Here is a 27,866-nt window from a genome sequence, read left to right as displayed (position 1 = left end):
GTAATACTTGAGCGTAGCTCGACAGAAAGGGCATTCGGCATCGGCCGGGCCTCCCTGTCCCAACCTCACTTCGCATGTCCCACCTATCTTTTCATATACAGTTCCTTTATTTTTTTTCGTTCCCCGCAATAGAAAAAGTAGGTTTGTTGATTGCGGAATCATCGGGCAGCGAGGGCCTTGAATCTCCGTCCTGCTGCGTACACACACCTAAGAATTTTACAACCTTTACACCGGCCCGGATAAGCTGCTATCTATAGTCGGCGAAATTGTCTTAATTGTGTCTTGGGACCTAATTTGTCGCCATCGATATCACCCGGTCGCCGGCCGAAGTTGTCCATTCCGAGAAAGTCGATTTGTGCTGCTTGAGCTCTTAGCGTATGTAAGACCTAATCCTCACCCAATCTACGTAATCCAACCTGCAGCCCTTTTTCATGTGGATTTCTTGGCCCACATGCACCCCGTTTAGCGTCGAAGCGAACAAAAAAGAAGGAAAGAAAAGATCCAAAAGTGCAAGAGACATATCAAAGATAGAAACCCGACAAAGATAGAAGGAGGAGTGTCTGAGCCTTAGAGGATGTACATTCTCCTCTTTAGGAAAATATCTCCTTGGGAGTTAGGGTTTCGAGTTATTCTAGAAGGGTTTTGGAAGATTAACTCGAATCGATTGGGGGGCGTGATTGCTGGTTGTCTGAGAGGGTCATAGATCGTCGACGTTATTGCATTAACTTGAGGATGGGGGTGCCGTATGACCTTCTTCCAAGCCCAGGGTTTGTGCGTTTCTTGGAGCTTTTGCCACCGCGAGATGTATGCAGGTTGTCGGAACTTGCGAATTTGCGTTTTTTTGCTTCCTCGCAGAGAGGATGATCTGTGTGGTTAGTATAGCCTGCAGCCTGGGAACGCCGATGCTTGGCCAGGCCTCTTGGAAGATCCTCAGGGTCGGCCTCTTGGCTAACTGCCAATCCGATTTGGCGGTTTTCGTACGAACTCATCTTATACATATTTGATCATTGTCTGGTTGAGGTTGTAAAAGTTGAGTAAGATGTCTTTTGGATCCATGAAGGTGTTTCAGTTGGCCGGTATGATATCAGTTGTCGAAGGTCATTATTCTATATTTTCCTCCGAGGGGTCCGGGTTCAATTCGACGCAAGCACCCTTCTTACCAATAGAGCTCTGAATGTTCGACGCAATGGCGGAGTTGGCTGGGTGCGTTATCAAAAGGGCGTCACAAAGCCGGGAGAAACCTCCAAGACGAATTCGACCGCTCTGCTAGCATGCTGGTTATGGAATACTTTCTGGATATCTCGACCTCGCCTAAACCACAGCAAGCCAAACCAGCTGCCAAGTATCAGAGCCATGTCGTGCGATCAATTCCTTAAACCAAACAGCAACGAACGCAAGCCATCATACAGCGCAAACGAAGAAGATGGATAAAAGAAAGTTTGTAGATACCGAGGATTAAGATTTCGAAGAGTGTGCTTTACGTTTCTGAGGTTACACGAAGAGGGATGGGAAAAAGGAATCTTGGTTGATGTGTTGTTCGATGGAGGGTTTGGTCGGTTGTGTAACCTAGGACCTTCTCAACTTCTTAACTTTGATAGTTTGAATAAAATAAAATAAAATAAAAGGTAGGATTGCTTAAGTTGAGATTCAATTGATGTTGATTCAGTATTTAGGTACATTCGTGAGTGGAAGGGGCTTTCGTAGGGTAAGTTACTATGGCTATTGAATAATGGAGTGGGCACTTACATTTCGATAATGCTAGACTATACTATGTACTACCCAGACTCACTGACATTGATATTGACAAGAGTTAGGAACAAATAATAGTACACCATGGTTTTAGATCAGTACAGAACTAGCTAAATAAACCTTCGTGATATTAATACTCTGAATGACGTTCCAGGTTATTGACTATGGCTATCGATATTTAGTAACTGACTATCAAAAACAGTCATAGCCAAGTAGTAGTGTTGAGCTCCAAGTTATCGCCCTGCTATCCTCCGTCAGCTACTTTCCCAAACCGTGTACTATGGTAAGTGCAGCGCTACACATGCAGTGAAACACCGGATTCCTAGAAACCCTTGTTATTGGGATTTCTGTGCAATTCACATCAACTTGCTACGTATTTCGGCTTCTAGGATTGCGATTTTTAAGCAAACTCCAATGAAACCTAGGGATAAAGATATATTTGGTATTTATTTTCTCGATATAAGTAATAGTCTAATTTTTAGTCGAAGTAGTCCAAGAGATCTAGAGAAACAGGGTTCTTTGCTTGTTTGGTGTTACATGCACATGCTGAGAGTGAGGTGGTGATATAAAATGCAACAGGGTGTACTGGTGATGTGGAAAACTTTTTAGGACTTGCTTCTAGTTTAACATTTGTCTTTATTTTCTTGGTTTACGTAAATTTATAGCTCAATATTATTTCTCTTTCTAGGACTGTATATATCGCATATATCTTTTATTTTATTCCAATACAATCTACTTTCTTCATAACGCTCGATGATAGTTTCATACCCAAAGACACCTAGATTCCTGCATAGGATCCCATCAGAACACTGGCCCATTGTCAGCAATATAGATATTTAATCGTCATAACCGTTTCGACTTCTGATACTACCTTTATAGATTTAGGATATCGACATAGAACAATACATTTGCAAGTTTGAATAACGTAGGGGAGGAAAGAGGATGGAGACGGTGATTGAGGAGGAATCGATAATCTTCACACTTCATGACTAAGATGCCTCCTCATATACTTACCTACACGGCCCCTCTTACTTCTCGAGCCATATCTCACCGCTCAACCGACCAATCCGACCAATCCGTTGCCACAATCCTAGGGGTTGTATTCGGCGTTATGGGGTTTATCATACTCCTCTGCATATTCACCTGCTGTTGCGGCGCATGTCATGTGCGTCCTATCGAGGAGGGCACCGAGAATAGTAGCGATGGGCATTGTAATGGAGGGGCTATGACTGGGGAAGGGAGGATATGTAGCAGTTCTACACAGAAGGGTCAAACTTGGAGGACGGTTGAGAGGAGGGAAGAAGTGAGGGAGAGGGTTATGGGGGATAGAGGAGTAAATGTGATTAACAGGCCTGGAATGGCGCATTTGGGGGGACTTCGCCCTGTTGCCTTTCAATCTACCCCTCCTAACCTTGGTGCCTCACACCATCGTTCGCGTCTTAATTCCCTAAAACCTGGTGAGGTTAGGGGTGGGTTGAGGCGAGCGCCGCCGAGGGCTATGTCGCCCGCCTCTCAAGTTAGAGGCCCTGGTGTACAGGGTCCAGCGGCGAATCTTGCGCCTGATTTGAGGTTTCAGATTAGTGAGGGGAGCAGTTCGGATAGTGAAAGTATTGGGCCGAGTCCGACTATGATGCCCGCGATGCGAGCGCAATCACCGCCATCACCAGGGATACCAATTGAGCCTCCTATGTCACCACTAACGGTACTCCCGCTAAGAACGATCGTTCGACCGATAAAAGTACATCCAAGGAATGCGGTTACTCGACCAGAATTTGAGGATGCGATTGATGATATTGAAAAATTTGTAGGAGGGCAATTAGAAGGAATGAAGAGGAAGATAGAAAGGGAGTTAGACGAAGAGCGTCGACAAAGAGAGCTAGAAGCATTTGAATCAAATGCTATACAAGAAGAAACAATAAACGAACTTGACGAAGAAAGACGGGGTCGACATTTGGAGGCACTTGGATCGAACTCAAGACAGCAGGCGATGAAGGAAGATATCGAGGAATTAAAAGAAAGGACGACGAATTTAGAGTACGAAAATCAACGAACGAAGAACACCTTGATTTCGATTGCTACTCGTCCGAAGACCCCACCGCTACCAGTTATTATAAATAACACATGCACTCACTGCCCGAATTCCAGGAAAGGGTTTGACGATGATGGCTCTAGCGATTCTGGTTTTGGAGGACCAATCCGACCTATCGGGCCTGGGCCTCCTGGTCCATCTCCTTCATCTAGTTTAGGTGACTACTCATCAACGGTTCCTGGTCCGACTCGTTTTGGGTCACCGCCTCATACTCCTCCAAATTCGCCACCATCAAAGGCACCGCGTGGCCCATTTGGTGGCCCGGATATGGTGTTTCCGGAAGGATCACTTGATGAAGGAAGCAATGGTTTCCAGACAGCAACATCCGAACCGGCGTCACCAAGAACCGCACCACGACCTCGTCCAAATCATCGAGCGTCGATAGAGTACCCTATGCCGCCGCAACTACAGCAAGAAGTACCGATCGCACCACACGCGAGACAACCACCACCAAGAGCTTCGAATCAAGGATTCAGAAGACCTCCGTCGCGAGGACCCACCCCAAGACCAGGACGAGGATTTCTCCAGCTGGGAGAGGTGTATCTCCCGTCTAATCCAATGATTAGGCCAGAAATAGAGGAACTCCCTTCACCAAAGTTTCGTGATATGCCACCTCTGAGACGGGTCCCCAATGCTCCAGGGCATATCCCGGGTGGTAGAAGATCAATAGAAGATATCAGAGGTCCACTTCCTTCCCGTTATCCACTCTTTCCTGAGAACAACGGACATAGAAGATGTAGCCGAGATCAAGATATAAGACGGGGAAGAGGGAGTGATCTACTTGGGGGTCTTGGTCCGAGAGACTCGCCCACCGGATTCAACGATCTACATGGACGAGGACGAAACGCATCGATCACTAGTAACCATGTATCTTTTGCGCCATCGGATCAATTCGAACGATATTCCGCACAATCCCAGGGCTTTGATGAGAGTAGCATAGATGACAGTATACCGGATCCTGGGCCCGATATATCAGCAGGATTTCAACCTTTACGCCGAGGAAGTACCCGAAGAAGGAATAGTTTCCACGACGCACCTGAGAGGATGGGATTTGGAAATCATCTTCTGCCTGACTTCTCAAGTGATACAGTATCTGTGGATAGTTATAATACCGATAGAATTAGGGGTACTGCGAGGAGGACGTCAAGTACGGTGACCGAACCGTGGTTGAAGCTAACCAAGCCAGACTGGGAAGGTCTTAGAGACAGCAAAATGGACTAAGCTATCTGTACCGCTTAAGAATCGGGAACTTCCATCTCACCAAGGTTCCTTAGCTCAGTCGGTTAGAGCGTCGTGCTAATATGTTAGGAATCTTAACTGTTACGCGAAGGTCGCGAGTTCGACCCTCGTAGGAACCATAATTTTTTTTGGGGCCTTTGTTGCCAGTGTTTCTTATTTTTTCCCCCTTCTATATAAACTTTTCGAAGGTTGATGGGGGATGGGAAAGGTATTTGGGAAAGAGTGGCGGGGGGGGGGATGGAGACTATTCCTCCGCAGGATACGAGCAGTGATACGAATATAGAATATGGGGGAATAGAGAGGAGTGGGGGGAGCGGTGTAGATCGGGATGGAAGGTTTCGGTATGACAGATACTAGGGAACACGGACGAACAGACGTAAAGAAAAGGGTGTATAGAATGTAGAGAGCTTGCTTATTGCTAGTACTTATTATATCGTTTTTTACTGTATGTGGTCAGAAGGATTATCTATAAAAAAAAAGTTAAATATAATCTAGGATTATTATTATTAGGATTATTAGTAGCAGTAGTCGCATTTACATACGTCCTAGAATTTTGCTTGAACGTTGCGACAAGTTCGAAAGCGAAAGGTTTCACGTAAACTTAAAGTGTGGCTTTGGGAGACTATACTACCTTAATTTTCTTCATTCCGATATCCCTCCACCTCCACCTCCAAGTTTGACTATAGGGACGCTGGTACCCAAATATTAATTTCAGGGCGAAAACTATTTGTCACTTCACATGCTCAATTGCGTTATCCTATTCGGCATACGGCTTTTATCGCATACAGCGAAGACTCGAAGAATCACTGAGCAACCGCTTAGGAAAATTTAAAGTTACTGCATGAATCATATCCGGTATGAGCGAACCCGTTTTTCCCTTCCCAGACGTCAATTGAAAATCGACAGGCTGGGGCCCATAGGAGGCGGGATCGCATAGGGTGGATTGTTCACAGTATATGGCGCCGGGGCTTTAGGATCTGCGAAAGCTATAGACGAGTGGTACTCGCACAATATGGGCGTTTGTAAAATTTTTAAGGCCATGGTTCGAGAATTGCGGTATCGATATGCTGACTTTCACAAATCCAAAGGGTTATAGAAGCATGATGAGGGAAATGATATCAGGAGAACATGAGGAGGTTAAGCATCTCGAACTAGTTCGTTTTGCCTTGTTTACTACACCTTTTGTCTCGACGAATCTGATATCTAGGTTGCATATTGTATGGCGAGCAGGGCGTTAATCAGTGCAACATTTTGACTATACGAAACCTATTCACTAAACGTTGCATGTGTAATGTCATTTCGTTCCCACCGCGCATAACACAGCTGTTTGAGGGAAACGATTAATTGACGGTGATGCCCACGTTGTTGCACTTTTTTGCGTTGAGTTTGACGGGGCAGTGGCGCTGAGGCGTCCATGTCTTGGCGCACATACGTCAACGCAACCGGCGACGACAGTACAGCCTTCACTTCTCTTTATGGTTGTCCTTTCCTCCACAACCACCCTTCTTCTTCCCAATTTCCCTCCACGAGGCGATACTCGTCGAGCCTCTCATATCACTCATATAATCCCCAGAACTCGAGACTCTATATCTTGTAACGGCAAGCCAGAAGCGAAGCTACTACTCTTCCAAGCTCGAGCCAACGAACCGAACAAACAGGCTAGCTTGCCCCTCCATCCCGCTTCGCTTCCAACGTCGCGAGAAACAGAGAGATACAAAGAGAGAACCGCGGTCACGTCTCCCTTCCTCGCAACAATGTGGGAAGACAACAACCCCCTTTCTTACGGCGCTTCACCGCCAGGGTCACCATACGGTCATATCCAGTCACCATTTGGTCATCACCGACCGTCGTCTCCGAGCGCCGAATCGTCTGAAAACGACGAGGTCCCTGATTTCACGAGCAAACCGAGAGATGTTTCGGAGGATGAAGCGGAGGCACCGGATACTGCTCCTGGGAGAACGGTACACGATGATGACGATGATGATATTGATGAAGAGGAAGAGGATTATTATGGTGGGAGAAGGAAGAAAGGAGGGTATACTAGTCGGGTTGAGCAGATAATGTGGGAGAATAAAGAGTTGGAGATTTATATTGTCGATGCGGGTAAGAATGTTGATGGGAGCGGGGGGAATTTTATTGTTTATACGATACGGACTGGAGTATGAAAAGGACCTTTTTGTTTAAGAACGGGAGTTACTTTTGAGGGAGCTTTGTTTTGGCTAATGTGGGTGCGTTTGTGATTAGGATTTGGAGGTTCGAAGACGATACTCGGAGTTTGCATCTCTGAGGGCGAATCTGGTGCTTTTGCATCCTACACTGATTATACCGCCAATACCGGAGAAACACTCCATGTCGGATTACGTAGCTGCACCGACGAGGGCAAAGGAGGATCAAGGGATAATCGAACATAGAAGACGTATGCTGGGTGTCTTTCTCAATCGCTGTGCGAGGATGAAACAGATACGAAAGGATTCGGTTTTTCTGCGGTTCTTGGACCCCAATGCTAGCTGGGTAGGTCCATCGCTTTTTGAAGGGCTTCGAGGTAGCTTCTAATAGTATGCAGAGCGAGGTCCTACATTCAGCCCCGATATCCGGTCTACCAAAGCATCCATTACGAGCACCACCAATAGATCCGGCGCGACCCTCGCCTGCTCACCAATACCTTCCGATTCCACCTACCAATGCGAAACTAAAGCATATCCCCTCACCTCCCACATCACCACAGGACTCTCGCCCTTCGGGTTTCACACACGTCCGCAGTCTCCCATCGACAAGCACAAATCTGTCAGAAGCCGAACTAGACCCTTATTTCATCGCGTATGAAGGAAACACTCGTGCCTACGAAACTTTACTCACATCTGGCGTGGAAAAGGTGAACCGTAGAATGCTTAATAGGCTTTCTAACCTTTCAACCGATCTAGCGGAGCTAGGTGCACGGTACAACGCATTTTCGTTATCCGAACCTGCTCCCACGCTAGGGCCCGCGATAGAGAAAGTGGGGCAGGCGGTTGATGCTACTTACTTGGCGACGGAGGAACTGGCGGTTGGACTTGCATCCGGGTTTACGGAACCTATTCGGGAATCGGCGCAGTTTGCAGGAGTGGTAAGGAATGTGTTGAAGTATAGGATGATGAAGAGGGTTCAGGAGGAGATTACGAGGGACGAATTGGCGAAGGCGAAGGCGAAGCTTGAACAGTTGGAGAAGAGTGAGTTGGAGGCTAGACGGATCGAACATTACCTTGCGGGGAGTGGGGTTGCTGCTCCACCGGGTGGAGAGGCGCAGAGGAGGAATTCGGAGAGTAGTGTGCATCAGCAGCAGGGGGGTAGCAGGAGCAGTGGGGATTCGGATGCTGGGAGCGTGGATAGTGATTTCCCCCCGACGCATTCGAGTCCTATGCCACCGCCTATTTCGACGACACCGGTGCCGTATCCGCAGGGCCCGCAGCAAGGTGTGTCGCCGCAGCATAGGAAGGCTAGTTCGTTTTCGAATCCACTGTCTTATCCTGTATCCAAGATCTTTGGGAAGCTGACGCATGCGGTGTCGGGGATTGTGGATGCGGATCCGGAGACCACGAGGCGGAATAATATTGGGAAGACGAGGGAAACATTGGTGCAATTGGAGGCAGCGCTTCAGGTTTCTGGCAGGGATGTGGAAGAAGCAGGGAAGAGTGTCCTTGCGGATTTGCATCGGTTCCAAGTGGAGAAGGAGGAGGATATGAAGAAGTTGATGGTGAGTCTTTTCCATATCTATTTAGTTTCCATACAAAAACGGAGTGGGAAAAGAGAAGACTAATTAAACGTTTTGGCAGATCAACTTTGCGAAGTGTCAGATCGAGTGGGCGAAGAAGAATCTGGATTCGTGGGAGGAGGCGAAAGCTGAGGTTGATAAGATTACTGTGAGGTAAAATTCTTTTCTGACTTAATTATCATTTTTATAATGTGCATATACCTACCTACTCAATTCACTTTGCGAGTCCTCCCCGCCCCGAATTTATAATGTTTTAATGGACACGGTTGTTTTTCTTTAGATGGTTTTTAAACTTAATGTGAAAAAAGAGATGTGGAGATAAGATGGGAAGGATCAAATATTCAAAGGTGAAGGTTGAGCTTCAAGCAATCTGGGTCTTATGGCGCAACTGGTTAGCGCGTCCGGCTGTTAACCGGGAGGTTGTAAGTTCGAGCCTTACTAGGACCGGATTCTCTTTTTTTTTTGGCTTATTTTTGCTCATCGCTGTCTGTATCGATGGTTCTGTTTTTATTTTGCCTGTTGAGCAGTTTCTGTTTTAAGGTTGATTCGTGCCAGGGTAGGGCTTGGTATACACCTGTGGGCGAGTTTCGTCCTCATCCCCGTTATTTAATTAACCACCACGAGGATATCATTTGTTGAACTGATAGCTCGTAGTCTGACGTGGATAAAATATTTCTTAATATATATACAGAGTAACTCAAGCCACGGTAACTACCGGAGAGCTAGTTTTGGAACGGCATGGAAACGTTAAAACACAGAATATCAAGGTCAAGGCCAAAAACGAAAGTCAGTAAGCGGGAAGCGAAGGGGAAGGGAAGTCATGACTCTTAAACTCGTGCCTTTTAGGAGCCTTGAGACTGTCGTCACTGACAGCGGAACCATGGCCACAGGACATGTACTTACGGGACAGTGGCCTTGCTGCAAGCTTAGCCCGTGTATATTAGGAACTCCCGTGATTCCCTGCCTTTTTCCATCTTTTTTCCCCTGCCAGTCCCAAGCTTAAGCTTATTATAAATATAGGAAGCTGAGTGAAGGATGCAAGCAGGCAAGCTAGCCAGCTGCAATGACTGGTATCGCACATTACATTACACGACATATGAACTAATGGATTGGGCTCCTGAATGTGCAAGCCTTGTACAGCCGCGACAGTACACATATATAAACTTGCATGGTAGGTACTACAGTGATGACTATATAAATCCTGAAGTGTCCGGCCGTCCCAGATCCTGAAAGCTGGCCAGCCCTTAATCTTTTTTGTTTAAAAGAACCTCGTGGAGAGTGAGAGTATTCATTCATTTAAATAACTACAAGTAAGCTGCGGTCGTTAATTAGGATCCTTTCGTCCTTTTCTCCCTCTGACTCTTCTTCTCTGTCGCTTGATCCCTTTGGTGTATCTGTTATCTGAGTGGCTGACGATAAGATTTTGGGAAATGGAGTAGAGGTCTAGATCTCGAGATTCGAAAGGTGGATAGATCTGGATATACCCATATCGATATCCCCGGGCCTGCCAGATCAAATTTAACCAGACCAGGTCCGGAAGAGCTCAAGATCCCAAGCAAGCCAGCAAGCCAGAAGTTACGGGTTTATCGATAAAAGCTGATCCTGGTTGGAACGAACAACCTCTCCATAAACTCTGTTTTTTGTTTCTCTGCCACTGGACATTGTTAGGTAAGAGCGACTATATTGTCTTCTAGTACAGAGTCTCTCGATATAAGAAGAAGAAGACGAGGAGAAAGGAGCAGAGGAATCTAGATTCAGCATTCCACAGGCTGGCTTTGGCTGTTACTTGGTTGGTTGGATGATTCTGTGTTGAAACGATTATTCAATGGAATTGGATCAACTTCAACGCTGCTTTCAGTTACCGCCAGCTAACTGCTCTGGTTGCCGCTGAAATTTCAACCTTCTCCCATCACCAACATCATCACCACCACCGTCTCATAACCATCATCATCGCTCCCATATCTGATATCTGCCCTTTGATTGTCTGTCCGCTAAGACGTACCTCCCTTCCTTCCTTTCTTCAATATCGCTAGCCCCCCGATCAGCCTCATTTCACGAGAAATAAAAAACACGGCCCTGCTAGATCCTTCCTGCCCGCTTGCCTGCCAGTGCCTGCCTTGTTTGCTTCGAAATCCAACCCCACCAAGCTAACTAACATCCTGTCGATTAACCACCTGGTTCCGTGAAAGCAGTTGCTCGAGCTAAGTACTTCTCCTTCACCGAACGAACAAAAGAACGAACGAACGAACGAACGAACGAGCCAAACCACACCCCACAAAACCAAATCTTCTCAGGCCAAAGTCCCACAACTACCTCCTCCCCATACGATTTTTCCAGCAGCTGCCTGCGATCCCGGGTAGCTCAGGTGTCATAATCTTTCAAAACGTCTTCCGCACTCCGGAAACGAAAGCTGTTCGAAGGCGGTACCGAAGAGGACGTAACAGGTTCCCCCAGAAGCCAGACACCAAATCCTCCGACTGAGTTCAGGTCTTCAACCCCCCTGCCCGTCGACCTTTCGACGGTACCAGCTTCGCAGCCGTCAATTGTACCTCCTTCTTCCTCTCTTGAAGTCGAAGCAGAAGGTGACGACTTTGCACTCACCACCGGGGAGCTTCGTGGTCCGGCGTTCAACGCACGCCAGCAGCGACATCGTTCGTCATCTCCTCTGGTCAGATCCGCTTCCACCCAGCAGGATAGCTACCAGTCATCTGCTTCTTTCGACTATCCTTCGAATTTACTAGCTTCCCAATCCTTCGCCTACGCCAGGTCTGACGACGGACTTGGTACCCCTCCTCCGAACGGATATATACCTTCTCCGCAGCCCTCACAGATGGTCGAATCTCAGGCAGCAACTCCGCTGCCAAGCCAACTGGATGCATCGGAGAATCTTGGGACCGTAGCTGAGGTCGTCAATGGAGTTGACAAGTCATCACCCGAGGAGACCCAGGCTAGTATGTTCAATATTCCTTTTCATAATTTTATTATCAGACGGGAAAGATGGGGTCAGAGTTTATAGGCTAACGAAATCCAGACAAATCCGAGATGGACATCGATACGCCGAATCCTGAAACGACCGTCGTCATCCGACGAAGTCCATCCGTTGATATGATAACTTCCCCTCCACCCATCGAAGAACCAATCTCCGAACCAGCAGCCGAAGATTTAGATTTAAAACTTGAAAGAATCGTGACGGCAGCTAATGCCGCTGTCGAGGATGGCAAGAAATACTATGTCGTCCCAGGCGTCTGGTGGAAACGCTTCCTCGCTCAAGCGTCAGATTATGAGCCAACAAAAGAGGATGACGTTGACCTCTCACAGCCCGTCCCGCCAATCGACACGACACCCCTCGTGAGCCATATCGAGATGCTCCCGAATGGAAAGAAATTCCCAGTTCTTAGGGAGACCGCTCAGATGATTGTAGATTTTGATATCGTGCCTCAGGCTGTCTGGGATGAACTCGTTCGTGATTACGGACTCAAAGACAACGCCCCGGTGCTCGTCAGGGAAGCCATCAACACAGCTGACCGAGAGGCCGCATCAACAAATATTATGGTGGACCTCAGCCCACCAATTTATACCGTCTTCATGCTTTCACCATCAGCCAATACGACGCACTCCCTGCTCCGAGAAAGTGCACAGAACAAAGCTCCATTGAAAATCCTAACGGGGAAAGCGGCTAAGTTCCAGGAGCTTTTGCTAGATATCAAAGGACAGCTTGGTCTGGAATCGAAAGACAAGATCCGGCTATGGAAGTTCAAAGAGTCGAGCACGTCCAAAGCTCCAAATACCGCTAAAATCGACATGAACGCTTTTCTAGAGTATGAATATGGCACAAACAAAGAACAAATCGACCTACCCGACAATACCAAACAGTTAATGGCCGGTACATATAAATCGACCATGACGCTGATAGAAGCCGGTATCACCCAAGAAAAATTTCTCATCGTCGAAGTCGAGGAAGAAGGGGAATGGCCCTCGGAGCGTGTCAGCAAGGCTCTCAAACTCAACGGCGCTAATAGCGCGGTTGTTCGTGTCACTAAGGGTACACAGGTTACACAGAGTATCTCGTCTGCAAAGACGGCTGCAGCTTCCAAGATAAAGGCCGCAACCGCAAAGGCATCTGCCCTACCAGCTCCGGTTATTCAGAGGAATGTCATGACAAGGAGAGATGGAAGGGCGGCTGGCGCTGTTGGTTTCTCGAACTTGGGAAATACGTGTTATATGAACTCTGCGCTTCAATGTATCAAGTCGGTTGAGGAGCTGTCCAGATATTTCATTGGTAAGGCATCACGGCCATCTCCCATTAACTCTTTTATTTCATAGCACTAACGGCGTTTCTCCAGAGGGCCTCCACAAGAGGGAACTAAACCCAAGAAATCCGATCAGCTCCGGCGGAAGGATCGCAACAATGTACGCCCAGTTGATGGGCCAGGTGTACAATCCAACAGCCGGCAGCACTGTCGCACCCCGTGAATTCAAGGGAGCAGTCGGGAAGCATAATACCATCTTCAGCGGCTACGGTCAACAGGACAGCCAGGAGTTTGTGAGCTACCTATTGGATATTCTCCACGAGGACCTCAACAGAATCCACCAGAAGCCTGTCGTCGAATTCCCAGACAGCACTGACGAGATGATTGGAAACCCCGCCGCCATCGCTAAGCTTGCGGAGGAAAACTGGGAGTTATACCGTAAGAGGAATGATTCGGTCATCATCGACTTGTTCGCTGGTATGTACAAGAGCACGGTTACTTGCCCGATCTGCGACAAAACCTCGATCAAGTTTGATCCTTGGCTCAGCTGTCAACTTCCCTTACCCGTGGAAAATCTATGGACGAAAGCTATCACCTTTGTACCTGCTGCGAAGACAGTATCGAGCTATGAAAAGCTGGTCACGGTTCACGTTGAGATGGAAAAGTTCGCCACTATCAAGCAGCTTAAGGACTACGTGGGCACAAGAGTCGGAGTTGGCATCAAGAAACTCGTTGTTTCAGAAGTTTTTAGGAATAAATTCTACAAGCACCACGAGGACAATAAGACTGTCTCCGAAGCTATCATGCCTAACGACCAGATTTACGTCTACGAAGTCGAAGAAACACCTACAAACTTCCCACCACCAAAGCGGAAGAAGCAAAGAACTTATGGTGGGAGATTGACCATGTCAAATATGTTCATGACCTCTTGGGATGACGACGAGTCAGAGGATGACTTTGATAAGACGGAAACTAAGGAGTTGTTGGTACCTGTTTTCAACCGATTGTATCGGGATAATCGAAGAATGGGAGCTGACCTCTTCGGTCTCCCATCTTTCATCGTTTTGAACCGAGAGGAGCAGAAGGACCCGGACGCCATTCTGAAGAAATTGGTGACGAACCTGCAGAAGTTCACTACCAGTGATATCTATTCCCCGGAGTTAGCACCAAAGAAACTCAGTCCACCGGCCGCGTCTAACTATACTGCTTCCTCTGATTCGAACACTTTGGATGGAGAAGGTGAAGTTGTTGATATGCCTACCGCAGCCTCAAAGGAGAGCGACACTGATACCAACACTGAAGACTTTGTGGATGTTAAAATGGGTGATGCGGAATCCGAGGTTAATGTCGAGATGAGCGGGACACCTGCGACCACAACGACCATGCAGAGCGAGATCCCTTCCGATCTTCTTGCCCTCTGGCGTACCCTATTCACTACCAAGATTATGCCCAGGAAAGGATACGTGGTGCTGCCGACTGCGTGGAACGGTATTGAGCTGAACCTCGAGACTATGAAGTCCAGGATTGTTGAAGTTCCTGAGCCAGCAGCCAAAAATGACAAGTACTTGAACTCTCCTCCAGCTTCTGATGAGGACGATGAGGGAGAGTCTAAGGATGATATGGAGAGCGATGAGGATGTTACCGAACCCGCTGCTCTGGAAAAGAAGGGTACTTTCAGCACTATTGCACCTTCCAACTTCTACGGAAATGGCAGCAAGACAGCTTCCAAGAAACCTATTTCCAAGAAAGCGGGCAAGCAACCTGCCATCCCGGATCCCTTTCAACCTGCACTCATCCGACTGGGTGAGGGAATTGTCTGCGACTGGAACCAAGAAGCTTTCGATGTCGTTTTCGGTGGAAGATCTGGCGACTCTTTTCGAGGAGCCTCCCACTTCGATGCCCAAGAAGAGTTTGTCGATGAGGATTTGCTTAAGAAGCGGAAAACCCGCGAAGCCCGCAGGCGCCGTGGGATCCATATTGACGACTGTTTCGATGAATTTGGGCGTGAGGAAATCCTCAATGATGACAATCAGTGGTATTGTCCGAGATGCAAGGAGCATCGTAATGCGAAAAAATCGATGCAAATTTGGCGTGTCCCGGATATCATTGCGTTGCAGTTCAAGCGGTTCTCGAGCACTAGAAGTTTTCGAGACAAGATTGATGCGGCAATTGATTTTCCTATAGAAGGGTTGGATCTTACCGACAGAGTACTAGAAAGCGATGGCAAGAGTCTGATTTATGATCTCATTGCGGTTGATAATCATTTCGGAGGGCTTGGTGGTGGGCATTATACGGCCAACGCCAGAAATTGGGTGGACAAGAAGTGGTACTATTTCGACGATTCGAGTGCCAGGCAGACACCAGCCACGAGCATTAATGGCGGCGCGGCTTATCTTGTGTTCTACCGGCGAAGGTCGTCGAAGATTCTTGGTGGACCGGCTATGGAAGGTCTGCTTGAGACCTCGATGAATCGCAACCTCGACGATGAAGATGAGGAGTCCCCAAACGGCCGTGGGTCCCCAAACGGGGACCCTTCCTCTTTTTCTGGAACGCGCTACTCTTCGGGCTCGCAACCAGCTTCATCCTCACAGTATTATTCGGCGGGGGACGGGTCGCGCTCCTACGGGGTTGGTGGAATCTCGTCGTCGATAAGACAGGAGACTTTAGGAAGCGCGAGTAGAGGAGCCACTTCGTTTGTTTCCGGGCAGTCGACACCGCCGCCTGAAGAAAAGGTTTACCAATCGTTTCAGATTACCTCAGATGACAAATATTATGACGCTACTCACCCGAGCAGACCGCCGCTAACTTCGACTACATTGTTTGGATCGCCATCTTCGGGTATTGGGTCTTCGAGTGCGTATCGGGGATCTATAGGAGCACAATACGACTTTGGGTCTTCGACGGGGTTTGGGTACGGGATTGATGGAGGGTTGGACGCCGACGACGACGATTTCGGGTTAGGAGAGCCGGATTCGCCTACGTATTTCCAGGATTCGGATGATGAGGAAATCGTAGAGCTAATTCACGGGCCTCGGCCCTTAAATATGATGTCGCCTGGTTATTTCGACACCTACGACTCTGATAGTAATGTCCCCGGATCCGGAACGCTTTCCTTTGCACCAACTTACACTGTTATTTCGAGGAATAGTTTACATGTTAAGCGGTATGAGGACGTAAGGACGGAGTTGATGTCGACACTTTCGGAAGGGTCGTATGCCATGACGCTAGTCATGAGGAAGATGATGGGACCAGCGAAGCCGTGCGTGTTGATTATTACCAATCAGCTTGGTTTAGGACGTGAGTTGGAACTGCTATGTTCGGGGATGGGGTTAGAGATGGAGATTGTTGATGGAGATGTTACGTTCAATTACGAGTTGCCGGGGCCAATTACGACGACGGTTTCGCCAACGGTGAAGGGAAATAATGATGTTGGGGTGTTGATTGGACCTGTTGATGGACCTGGGCGGTTTTCAGCGGTCAGTTTATATGTGAGAGATAAGAAGGCACCCAACGAGGTTTACGCACTTACCACGGCGAGTGCTTTTGCTTTGAGGGAGCCGGAGACACAGACCAATATTCCGCCAAGATTACTTACGGCGCTACTGCCGGAGGGGAGTATTGTGAACAAGTTTACGGGCCAGGAAGGGACGGGGGAGGCGTTTGGAACTCTCACTGGGGTGTGTGAGTTTGATATTGTTGAGGTTGGATTGGAAGAGGAGGCGACGGATAGTGCGATGTTAAACTATGCCCTTGTGAAGGTCAATAATGACAAGGCCGGGACGAACGTTGTGCATTCCAGAGGCGTCAAGAAACTTGTTTCGACAGTGATTGGAGTGGAGAGTGTACCCGAGAAGACGAAGGTCGTGGTTATCCAGGGAGCTGCGGGTGGCGGGCAAAAGGAAGCGAAGTATAATGCTGTTGTTGTGGATGTGCACGATACCGCACGATTCCCCCAACGACCGTTTCAGATGTATGCGCTCTTCGGGGAAGGGAGAGATTTGACTACTCCTGGAATATTGGGAGCTATCTGCTGTTCGCCGCAAAAGAGCACTGCATTCGCAGCTAGTGGGATCGTTGCAGGACGGGCGAAGTTGACGGGAGGCTATGGGGAAGGTAGTTCTGTCTTGCAGTTTGTGGATAGTGTAGATTGGATTCTGGAGAGGATTCGGGTAAAGTTTGACGTCGAACTAGAGGTTTTGCCGGCGATGCCTTGAAGATGAAGGGGTTTGGGGAGAACGTATATGATAATGGGGTATGGCCTCGTTATCTCTCTTTTCCTTACTTCTTTTTAACACATGACGGGTTTTCTTCTTCTTCCTTTTCTTATCATACTCTCCTGTCTCTTCGCATGCTTTACTCTCTCATCTCAAGTACGAATGGTTTGTCTTTTAGGTTATAAATGATTACTGTGTGTCCATAGAGCGGGGTAGTTAGAGCAATGTGAAATTTTTTTTTATCATGCACAGAAAGTTAAAAAAACGTACGTTTTTGTATAAAATGCAACAAGGGAAGATCGAAGATCAGGGTCTCAGATCAGGTTCATATATTTCTGTATTCATATAGTGAAAATAAGACGATAAATAAATGGATACTGGGTATCATGGTTTGCCTGTAGGTGGATGGGATGGATAAATAAAAGACGGACCCCCGGGTACTCGTTATCTCTCTCGGTTTCACCCTTCTCGCACAAGGAGTTCAACATCTACGCCTTCCGTTCGTATACTACCGACCTCTTACTAATTCACACTCTACATTACTATAATCCTTACCACCTTTCCTTCCTCCCTCCAACTTTTTCTTCCTTCCTTCGACCCTTCCTCCCTTTGACCCTTCCTTCCCTCCTTCCAACAAAAATGATAGTAGAATACTACTTCGACCGCGCCCACATGCCACTCGGCAATTCATAGGACTCCTCATCATCTTCAGCATCCTAATCGGTCCCCCCATCTTCGTCTGTTTCGTCTATCACCGCCACAAAGAGCGTGATAGATTAGAAGATTCTAGTAACCGACGAGCTGTAGCACAGAGAGATCGACCGGAGTTTGTGATCGATGGGAAGGATTATTATATGCTTCCTTTTCCTCATAGGGATATTAAATGCAGACCATCAACTAGTAGGGGCGGGACACCAAAAATAGAAGTCAGCGGGAGTAGCACAGTGCCTTTGTTGGTTTTGAATAATAGGACACCGGGAGGGTCTCGGAATGTTTCGCCGATTATTGTTGGCGGGCCATCGAATTTTGATGGAACTTCAATGGCAACATCGACGGAGCAGGAAGCTGTGCTTAACGCCAATTTTGCGGATATGACGGGGACGGCTAGAGGGGGTGTCTGTAAAGGGGTTGTAGTGGGCAGTGTGGGGACTTTGGAGAGTGAAAGTTCCGGTTATAGTATGAGGGGCACACCGCCAGCGCTTGAAAAAGTTGATGCGAGGGAGCCGTACAATCCTAGTATGGCGACGAGTTTGACGAGAAGACTTTTGAAGGTTAGGGATGGGGTTATTACTCCTGAAAGAAAGAGGGAGGCAGGCGATGAAGAAGATGAGGATGATGAGAAATAGTCCGAAGAATACGTTGGGGAGGACGACTTTACAGGTTTCTTCCTCTGGGAGTGCGGCTGGTGAGGATGTATTGGGGGTTGAAATGGAGGATGTTGGTAACGATGACGAGGAGATATTATGGAGTTTGAGAGGATCGATGTTACTAAAGAGGCTTTTGGGAAGAATGCTTGATGTCTTCTTGTCCCTTCTTCTTTCTTTTATACGGTGTTATTATTGGGAATGGGCTTTTGGGTACAGGAGTACTTGGGTTAATTGACTATCAGGGTTTCCTTAATTAAACAGGTTTGGATTATAGAGCACGGGGATAGGATTGTATTGAGTCTTGATAGGCTTCCTATAGACTACGGGAAGTCACAGGTTTAAATTCACGAATGGCATAAAATTGGGAAAATCATTATCATTTAGGTGTTTCGAGCGGGGGTAGTAGATGCGTGTAAGTGTGAGCTACATGATGATACATGAAGAAGCGTGTGAACATAAAAAGCGACCAGGTAAAAAAGATAAAAAGCTACCATCCATGTGGAACGACGCAGGACCAACGATATATCCTGCCCCTAGTTGCCTCCCAGAGCGCATAAAACAAAGGGAAAATGCAAAAAAAAAGACAAATGTAGGGTTTGCTGTGCTGTGTTGTGTGCCATATCCAACCGAATCGACGCCGGTATATTCCAAAAAAAAAATCAATGTGAACATGATAGATGAAAAAGAAAGGGCGCCGATGTCCTCCCCAAAAACTTTGGAATCCAAAACTCATAAGAGCCAGCCGTATTTGGCCTGTCTACCTCTTGCCGTTCAACGCCTTCGTGACTCTCGAGGTAACAGTTTCATTACCACTGTCGCCCTCGCTATCACTGCTCAGACTGCCCCGACTCTCTTGTCGATAGCTTCTAGCCGCGACAGCACGTCTATCTGTAGGCTGCGGTTGCTTTCCTCTTTGCTTACCCACAGTAATCTGACCGGTTGGGACAGGAGAACTAATTCTCTTAGGGTTTATACCAAGACCCAAGGGGTGATGATAGACCTTTGTTCCCAAATCTCCACGAGCGGATTCTCTGAATTGTTGGGAAAGATCGGTTTCGTTATCTGAGTCTGAGTCTGAGTCGGTAGTACAGCAGGAGCAGTCGGATGGACATTCACTATCCGAAGAGTCGGTGCTAGCAGTTCGGTAGGTACCTGCGGATTCCTTGCGGCCAGTACGAGATGAAGAAGAGTATTGTGATTTTTGGTGGTTGCGTCTAGATGTTGAACCTCGTTTGGTTGGATCTCTACCCATTGGGTAGGAGTATGTCTTTGTACCCTTGGAGCCTAACGTTGCTGCCACTTTCTTTGGTGGGGAGGTGACAGCTGGTGACGGACGAGAGATGGATTCGGAGTAGACTGTGAAGGCGGCATCGTCTGAGGCTTCGAAGGACATACGGCGGGACCCCTCGGTTTCATCTTGGATTGTGGAAAGATCGGGTTGTGCGGCTGCTCGTTGGGTTGATTTACGTTTTGGAGCAGCGGAACGGGAGGATGATGAAGATTCGGCACGTCTGGATTTCTTGGTGGATTGTCGTGGACCCATTGGTTTGGATTTATCAGAACCTTCGGTTGGGGCGTATGCATACGCATAACGGGAAGGGTTTCGACCGACGTTCTTTGTTGCAAAGCCCGTACCTCGTTGATCGAGCCTGGCCTCGGAGATATCGGATTCAGCAATGATGGATGGGGCTTGGACCGGGTGTGGATTGTATGACTTCATGCGAGCTGGTTCTTCATCGGCGTATGATTCAAGATCCGGGTCACGGTTTGTAGAAGTCGGCGAATGATCCCGTTTCCGCCCCCAGCGAGAGAAGATGCTACGCTTGCTATTGCTGCGTTCGGGTTTCTTGGCCCATTTCGCCTTGGGAGCCTCACGATCGCCACCACGGTCACTACGACCACCGCCACGACGGCTGCTGCGGCCTGCTTGAGATTGTTTTTCGGTTTGGGCATAATCACTCGTTCCTTCGGTTTGGTAGGTCAAATCGGTGACAACAGTATCCGGAGCGCGAGTACTACCCGAGGATATGGTCTTCCCATCAGGACCTTTCCTTCTCAAAACCGAGGACTTGTAATCATCCCAATCGTCTTCTTTCCATTGAAACCCACCCTTCTTCAAAAAGAACCACCAGACTGCAAACGCCATTGTTCCTCCGAAGATAGCGAAGATAGCGATTATTCCTTTGGAGAAATCTTTGGGGTTTGCGTATGGGTTCCTTTTTTCGAGAGTTTGGGCCATTGCAGCGTCGATTGGAGTGCCTAAAAGGCTATCGGCCGAACGGGTGTAGATGTTGATGAGGGCATCTCTGAGGGTTGATGCTGTCGGTGCCATTTTTGATGTCGGAGAGCGTATGCTCTATCCAAGCCCTATTTGGCAGTCAGTTTACCAGAGGGGGTGGTGGAGGTACCCTGACCGGTTGTAGTTTTGATGTCGATATCCCGGTGATATCTGTAGCTTCCAAACTAGTTTGGCTTGCGTGTCAGGTTAGCTGCATAATCGCACAGTAGAGACATATCAGATCAAACATACCGATGAAGCCTTCGTGATAAAAGATTGTGAAGATCCAAAAACCCGCCGTCTGCAGATGGTTGATGGTTTTTGTTTTAATCTTAATAGCTCGCCCGAATTCAAGTCGCAGATAGCCGCTTTTGCGGTCGAAGATATACAAGTTTGGGTGCGTTGGCAACATTGTTTACTAGAGGGAAGGTTGCCAGGTCGTTGGCAGAGCAACACAGAAAGCCACCGGCGTTTGTATGTGACGTCAACACATTCTGTTGTGGCGATCCCTCAACGCAACACATAATTTCCAACTTTTTGCTGTGCCGACGGGTTACACAGGTACCGATTCGATTTCTATCCGGGACAGTCCTGTGGCGGCGCATCTTGATAACGTATGATCGCGGCGAGTCGCAAAGGATGGGAAGGTGCAGAAGCGTCGATATCGTATAATATATGACATGCTTCTCTGCCTCTGAGATACTTCGAGTTGAATAACAAGTTCTGCGAAATACATTATAAAGAGAATCCGTGTGAATATTAGCTGCGCCGTTCGTACGGCCGGGTTCAGTGCATACCGAGCAAGCCAACGGCACGGCATGCCGAACAGCGGGTGCCTATATTTCCGCAGGACGGCCGGCCCGCAAAATAACTCAGCAAATTTCAAGCAAACCGCAAGTTGACGGCGGGGAGTATAATACCTATGTGTAAGTCTACGGCACCAAAGTCAGGATGTTAACTATTAAGACTTCAATGGCATACGCGACCAGTAGAAGGTGCATCCATGTTACACAAAAGCTTTTAACCAATACTGCTAGCTAACAACATACCTCCGCCTCATTGATGCAGTAAATGCAACAGTAACTTAAACAGCCATATCAGACCATAACAAATTAAACGGTAAGTCCAACCGAGAATAAGCACATTAACCTAGCGAATACAGGCATTCCGGTACAAATTCCGAGTTGACGTCCCTGGCAGGAAAGACGCGAACGACGTGTCCACCCCTCTGTGGCATCGATCTGCCAGAGCCATGCAGCCGAGTGGCTGGAACGTCTGCATTTTCACTCACACGGTCCCCCACGGCGGCATCGGACCCGGTTAATATTTCAATTGGTCAATTGATGTGATATATATCATGCAAACCCTCTATACAAGATCCTAGATTTTTTAAAAACACCGGCCTTGACGACGGGGCTTCCTTACAGATCCTATGAGAAACAGCGTGGCACACTACAGCCCACTCAATAGCGAAGAGAGCTCGAGAGGCTCAATTGCGAAGGCTAAGCTGGTATCCATATCATGCGTGTCAATATAGCTGTGCCGTCGATATGCATGTTTCTCAATCTTCCATTCCTTATTCGTATTTACCTTCTAGGCCTTACGAACCACCCCCTTGCAATATGTATCAACCATGTAATATTTCTCCGACCGACGGGGTAACCAAGTTAGGTAGGCACCTATGTGAATTCGGAGTTGTGCGTGGGCTTTTTCCAGAGTTCTAATGCAAGAGAAATTCGAGACAGGGACGATCGACGCATAATGCTTCCATCGGCGCTAGAACTGGGGTGCTGTATGGCTCATTGCGACTGTCTTCCATTCATATAGAATATCCAATACTTCAATTGAACACAACAAGCAGTGCCTTCGGTCCAACACTTCGTTCAGGCTCTACGCAGCCGCGTCCCGGATCGAATTTTAATATTCTTAGAGTCAGTATAATCAGGGAGACCGCACTCACTTTTCTAGCTTCGATATCCTGTTCGCGCGGAAAAGCCGTCTATTTCAAGAGCAACCGTGCATATTTTGAAACATCGGAATCACTATCACGTTGGGCTTGCGCCTAACATGTTAACAACAAAGTTGTGAAATTTGGTAAGTCCGCCGCTTGTTTCAGTTAGAGCCTAGCCTCACGCTGTCAAAAAATTAAAATTCTCGAGCTAGGGGAAGTTCAAGACGGTATCCACCCTCTTGAACAATGTAGTTGTTCGAATGTTCCTAATAATAAGCCTTCACACCAACCCACACCCGGCTGCAAGTGCAAGCGCTTAGGCTCAGAATTCAGTGGATGGCCACAGAGGAGCTTACCCTAGCTGAACTGAACCAATCACAAGGTATCATTCGAACCGGTTCCAGCTCTTGACCCTGCAAGTCTAGTTGTATCCAGCCAATCAAACACCAGTAGCCCCAAAGAAGGTGAGACCCTGAACGGGAAGCCCTACCAACAACAGCTCGAACGACACCTCACCCCAGAAAACAACGTCGTCTAATCGTTTTCGCCCATTCTCATTGCTACCGATCGGCCAGGTTGATGGAGGTAAGGAAACTTTGGATGATCATTACTTTTTTATTTTTTTTTATTTTTTTTGAGATGTGAACCGTTACGTTCAATTGTAGTATCCCGCCTGCATGTATGATCCAGTCAGACGACCCTTTCCACTTCAAACTTTGAGAGGGCCGAGAAAAGTCTCACCGTCTATCGATATCAACCGCGATGTTTTCGTTTCATCTCTTCCCCAAGAAATTCCGGATTAGGGAAAATCCGATATCGATACCGCTTCTTGGACCTGTAAAAATAGACGGAAAAGCATTAATGACGGAGATGGTGTGTCTATATCCATTTGTTTTTAAATCGATAGTAAATATTTCCCCATCTAGTTAATCAAAGAGCGAGGATAGTCCAGGGTGCCCTGAGAGTATGTATCTAGTACATGTCAACCGGCACAGCACGCTCCCAAGTCTCAAAGTAACCCTTTGATAAGTGACAAGGCGTAGCTAAAATCCCGTTTTCATCGAACCCCGGACAAGCTTAATGGTTATGCGAAGTACTGCATCATGCGAGTACATGTACTTATGACATGTATTCTAAAAGATGGCCGGGTAACCCTAGACCGAGGGACAGCTCATTGCACTTGAGACCTATCCGACCTAGCTGGCCAGGCCTAGATGGAGATAGGGTTGAAAGGAATGGGTATATTTACTGTCAAAAGGATCGCCTTGTCGGATTACCACTTTCCTTCTCATCCAGACTTTCAAGTAGCATCGAAGCGCTGGACTTCGACGTTCTTCTTTTTAAAATATTTCTTCTGCATTTCAATCCAACAATTGTTTTATTCCCGTTCGATAGAAATATTCCAACACGTTGCAGCGTTGGAGGTTTTCCGAATTGGAGACTATCTCTTTATTGACACTAGATTCCTCTGCTGCATGGAGAGGTCTTTTTTGTTAACATTTTTCCTCCAGCGGGTATACCTTTTTTCTCACCCCGCTCATTTCAAGGTTCTATATTTCGATATTTATCTTGCTCTTCAATCGATTGGAATTCGACAACCAGCGCTTCCTATTGTTATATATAACATAACTTTTGTACACCAACAACCCCAAAGGACGCCTACAAGTCATACAACCGGACAGCTGATACCGATCATACTAACCTGACAAGCTGATCACACCATCTTCAAACCCGATAACTAGTTAAATTGGGTTCTTGGGTGTTTTATAAGTTTATAAATACTACCAAGCTGTTGTCGTCTCTTGTTAGTATACGTCTTTCCTCATAGCGATTCACAACAGACATCCCAAGATATCGATCTGGGCTAATCTCTATATCTTATCCTCAAAGGTTAAATAATCCTTATTTTCTTCCAAGATGCCTTCTGCATTCTCCTGCTTCGGCCGTATCTTCAAACGCCGCAAGAACATGAAAATATCCGCCCCGATGGAAACAACCCCCCCATTGAGCGTCAAAACTCCGAACCTCAGCAAATTCGGTGCACAAGCTTCCTCCGGCCCGCGAAGCCCAAATCTGGTCTACAGTAACAACAACAGCCGAGGAAGCATCATAAGCCGCCGCCCCAACGTCACAAACAGCAATCCCACCATCTCGGTGACTACACCCGGAGCCACTCCGTTCCCTCTCACATCCCCACAGGTTCCAAATTTCTTTACGAAGTCCTCTTCATCTTCAACTTCACAAGAAGAGATTTACTTGACCGATGAAAAGAAGAATTCATCCTCTTCTGAATTCCCACGTACGCCCGGAACATTCGACTTCGATGCCACCCCTCGTATTCACAGGGTTTTTAAAATCCTTTCACCGCCACCTACAAAACTCACATTCACCGAAGCCGTGAGACCAGAACCTGTCATCGAACCACGAAAGTCCATGGCAAGCAGGATTTCAAAACGACTGAGCAGACGCTGGACCGGCAAAAATGTCAACTTTGACAACACCAACACCAACATCTCCGTTACCTCTCCTCCAACACCTCGAAATCTGGGAAACCCACGATCAACACCAGAGATGTGTTACAGTCCACAATACATCCCACGAGTTTCATACGAAACTAGTCTTCCATCCTCACCACGTGTGTATACTACACCGCTATCTCCACCTCCGATTCCTTCTTCATTACCACCATCTGCGAGGAACGGGTTGGGACAGTGTCTTACCACCCGTCTTCCGAATGGGGAGGTGAAGCCGGTTACGATGGTTCCGCAGTTGAAGCTTTCGGTTCCGATGATTTCGAGGGTACAAGCTTTTGATGCGACGCCGATTGAGGCTAGCCCTGTTTGTGACCCTTGGGGGCATAGGAAGGAGGAGATTGAGGGGATGTCCGACCGCCATCAGGCTTGGTTGCTTTGATCGCACCTACCGTGGGAGTATACTATTTCTTCCTTTTGTTATAACTTTGCGATTGGGTTTTTGGGTGTTCGGAGTTCAAAAATGGTTTTTACAGAATTACCTACAGTTCGTTCTTAGGATACTTGGGAAAGAATTTATCATTCGTTTAAGATATATTATAGATACAGGAGTTCTTACTTTCTTTTAGTAACTTTCTTTCTTTCCAAAGTTGCAGCGTTTTGCGGGCAGTCGGGTTTTCTTTCCTCCTCGTCATTCAGGTGGTCTTTTTTTGGTTACTCGGAGCCAGTCTTTTCTTCTGTGTTCACCGAATTTGCGCTTTACAGCCTCTGGTTCACGAGACAAACCCAAATTTCTTTTGTACAACATTAAACATTACCCAGGTACTTAGTATTTACAAATGAATTCGGTTCAAAAAATATCCCATAATAAAATGCTTTTTGATTTCCTTATTTCGCTATCAACGGTGAGTGGTTCTGGCTTTGTACAACCTGAGGTAACTTGTAATACCTCATTGAATGAGGAAGAAAAAAAAAAAAAAAAAAAAAAAAGTGTAATGCTGTGGGAGGAACTACTCCATCACGCCCTCCTCCTTATCCTCTTCCCCAATAAAAACATCAATCTTCCCGCTAACAGTAGTAATAGATCCCTTGCTCTTCCCATCGCCCTTAATAACCTTCCAGAATCTTCCAACCAAGCCCTTATCCTTCCTCACAACCTTAGTGCCCTTCCCATCAACTTCAATATGACCGCTGGTAGACTTAAGTTTCAATCCGCCCTGCCAATCCTCGGGATATACAACCGAGATGTCACCGCTGACAGATTTATGTTTAGAGTATAACGGACGAGGGTTAAGATGGCTAATAAACCTGACCTTATGGTTACCGTTTACCGAAGAAGTCTTCAACCAACCGATCTTTTCCGGTCGGTCCGAGGAAACAACGTTGGCGACGATATCCCCGTTTGTAGTTTCCAATGCCAACGCGTGGTTAAGTGGGAATTCACCAGCGATTTTACCGGATCCGGTGCGGAGACGGAGATTATTGATATCCAAAGCATTTTTTTGGGATGATTTCCCAAAGGAGGTTATTGTCCCGGTGACGGTGGTGAAGGACGTAGAGTTTATGGATGTGGTGAATGAGTCTTTGATCCAAATGGGAAGTTGGATGGTGTTGACGTGAAGACTGTCGAGGCGGTAGTCCTTCTTCTTGGGGATAACAAGGAATACAGTAGCATTTACTTTCCCTGTGGAAACAGGTGAGAATGGGTCGAGTTTGAACACAATACCGTCCCTAGCCGGTTGAACAACAAGTTCTTTACGAAGCGATGAGTCCGAAACCTCGAATTTGAAGTGAGCAGAGATGTTGGAGGCTTTGTCGCAAGAGCGGACGATGAGGTTTCCGACGACTTCGACGCGAGAGGGTTTATGGAAGGATTCTTGACTGATGTAGAAGTTTCTCAGAGAGGGGTCGAAGGTGTAGTGTTGGACTGGGATTTTGGAGGTGGGGTCTTCGGTGAAGTCCATGTCCATGTTTGGCTGTGGCATCTCTGGGCCCGGTTGTGGAATGACATCGATGTCGTGCGGGCGGCGGTGTCTCTGAATATTCGATATTAGCATTTATCATTCTACCGAATAGATTTATATCGTATAGAAGGTATAGAAATAAATACTTACATGGCAGCCGAATCCACCGCGGAAAACGGGTGCGAATGCACTGAATAGCATCCAAATACCAGCCATGGTGAGGAAGATTCTGACACATCGTCGCCAAAGTGGACGCTTTGGCTTCGGTTGTTGAAGTTCGACCCCCTCTTCGATGAGGTAGACGGTCTCCGGAAGCTTCTCGTCAGTGTATCTCTCCATTTTGTCTGTCTTTTCTTCCAACTGATTATTTTATTTTCCCATAAGAATGTAGAAAAGTATCTTCAATCAAAGAAGGTTGGAGATGCAGAAGTTAACCAACTTGATGATTTAAATGGGAATTAATTGTTGGGGAATGCGTGTTGTTTTATATGTAATTTGGATAGAGTGGGAAATACGTCATGGCACTGACGCGGCCTAGGCCAGTCG

At 47.2% G+C, this 27,866-nt stretch overlaps 7 protein-coding genes across 7 annotated transcripts; 4 read left to right on the top strand and 3 right to left on the bottom strand.

Moving 5' to 3' along the window:
• Positions 1 to 2,743: 2,743 nt before the first annotated feature.
• On the top strand, positions 2,744 to 5,059 carry DFL_009827 (uncharacterized protein; the record flags this gene model as incomplete). Its single annotated transcript, XM_067639772.1, has 1 exon — positions 2,744 to 5,059. One exon carries the CDS (start codon positions 2,744 to 2,746, stop codon positions 5,057 to 5,059), a length of 2,316 nt encoding a protein of 771 aa, XP_067487527.1.
• A 1,772-nt stretch (positions 5,060 to 6,831) lies between these two features.
• Positions 6,832 to 17,289, top strand: DFL_009826 (uncharacterized protein; the record flags this gene model as incomplete). Its single annotated transcript, XM_067639771.1, has 13 exons — positions 6,832 to 7,236; positions 7,322 to 7,588; positions 7,641 to 8,807; positions 8,887 to 8,978; positions 9,517 to 9,615; positions 9,672 to 9,720; positions 10,337 to 10,493; positions 11,018 to 11,181; positions 11,236 to 11,776; positions 11,857 to 13,104; positions 13,169 to 16,159; positions 16,224 to 16,238; positions 16,304 to 17,289. 13 exons carry the CDS (start codon positions 6,832 to 6,834, stop codon positions 17,287 to 17,289), a joined length of 8,181 nt encoding a protein of 2,726 aa, XP_067487526.1.
• Positions 17,290 to 18,329: 1,040 nt separating this feature from the next.
• Positions 18,330 to 18,635, top strand: DFL_009825 (uncharacterized protein; the record flags this gene model as incomplete). The annotated part of the gene is made up of 1 exon (XM_067639770.1): positions 18,330 to 18,635. One exon carries the CDS (start codon positions 18,330 to 18,332, stop codon positions 18,633 to 18,635), a length of 306 nt encoding a protein of 101 aa, XP_067487525.1.
• Positions 18,636 to 19,413: 778 nt separating this feature from the next.
• Positions 19,414 to 20,988, bottom strand: DFL_009824 (uncharacterized protein; the record flags this gene model as incomplete). Its single annotated transcript, XM_067639769.1, has 1 exon — positions 19,414 to 20,988. The coding sequence occupies one exon, from the start codon at positions 20,986 to 20,988 to the stop codon at positions 19,414 to 19,416; it is 1,575 nt and encodes a 524-aa protein (XP_067487524.1).
• A 51-nt stretch (positions 20,989 to 21,039) lies between these two features.
• Positions 21,040 to 21,346, bottom strand: DFL_009823 (uncharacterized protein; the record flags this gene model as incomplete). Its single annotated transcript, XM_067639768.1, has 2 exons — positions 21,040 to 21,128; positions 21,187 to 21,346. 2 exons carry the CDS (start codon positions 21,344 to 21,346, stop codon positions 21,040 to 21,042), a joined length of 249 nt encoding a protein of 82 aa, XP_067487523.1.
• A 3,456-nt stretch (positions 21,347 to 24,802) lies between these two features.
• Positions 24,803 to 25,798, top strand: DFL_009822 (uncharacterized protein; the record flags this gene model as incomplete). The annotated part of the gene is made up of 1 exon (XM_067639767.1): positions 24,803 to 25,798. The coding sequence occupies one exon, from the start codon at positions 24,803 to 24,805 to the stop codon at positions 25,796 to 25,798; it is 996 nt and encodes a 331-aa protein (XP_067487522.1).
• A 568-nt stretch (positions 25,799 to 26,366) lies between these two features.
• On the bottom strand, positions 26,367 to 27,659 carry DFL_009821 (uncharacterized protein; the record flags this gene model as incomplete). Its single annotated transcript, XM_067639766.1, has 2 exons — positions 26,367 to 27,392; positions 27,471 to 27,659. 2 exons carry the CDS (start codon positions 27,657 to 27,659, stop codon positions 26,367 to 26,369), a joined length of 1,215 nt encoding a protein of 404 aa, XP_067487521.1.
• Between the last annotated feature and the right edge of the window lie 207 nt (positions 27,660 to 27,866).

Source organism: Arthrobotrys flagrans (assembly GCF_004000055.1).
Source record: "Arthrobotrys flagrans strain CBS H-5679 chromosome Unknown unitig_1, whole genome shotgun sequence".
Taxonomy (NCBI): domain Eukaryota; kingdom Fungi; phylum Ascomycota; class Orbiliomycetes; order Orbiliales; family Orbiliaceae; genus Arthrobotrys; species Arthrobotrys flagrans.
The sequence above is the reverse complement of the archived record's forward strand: the minus strand, read 5'-3'. Positions and strand labels throughout refer to the sequence as shown.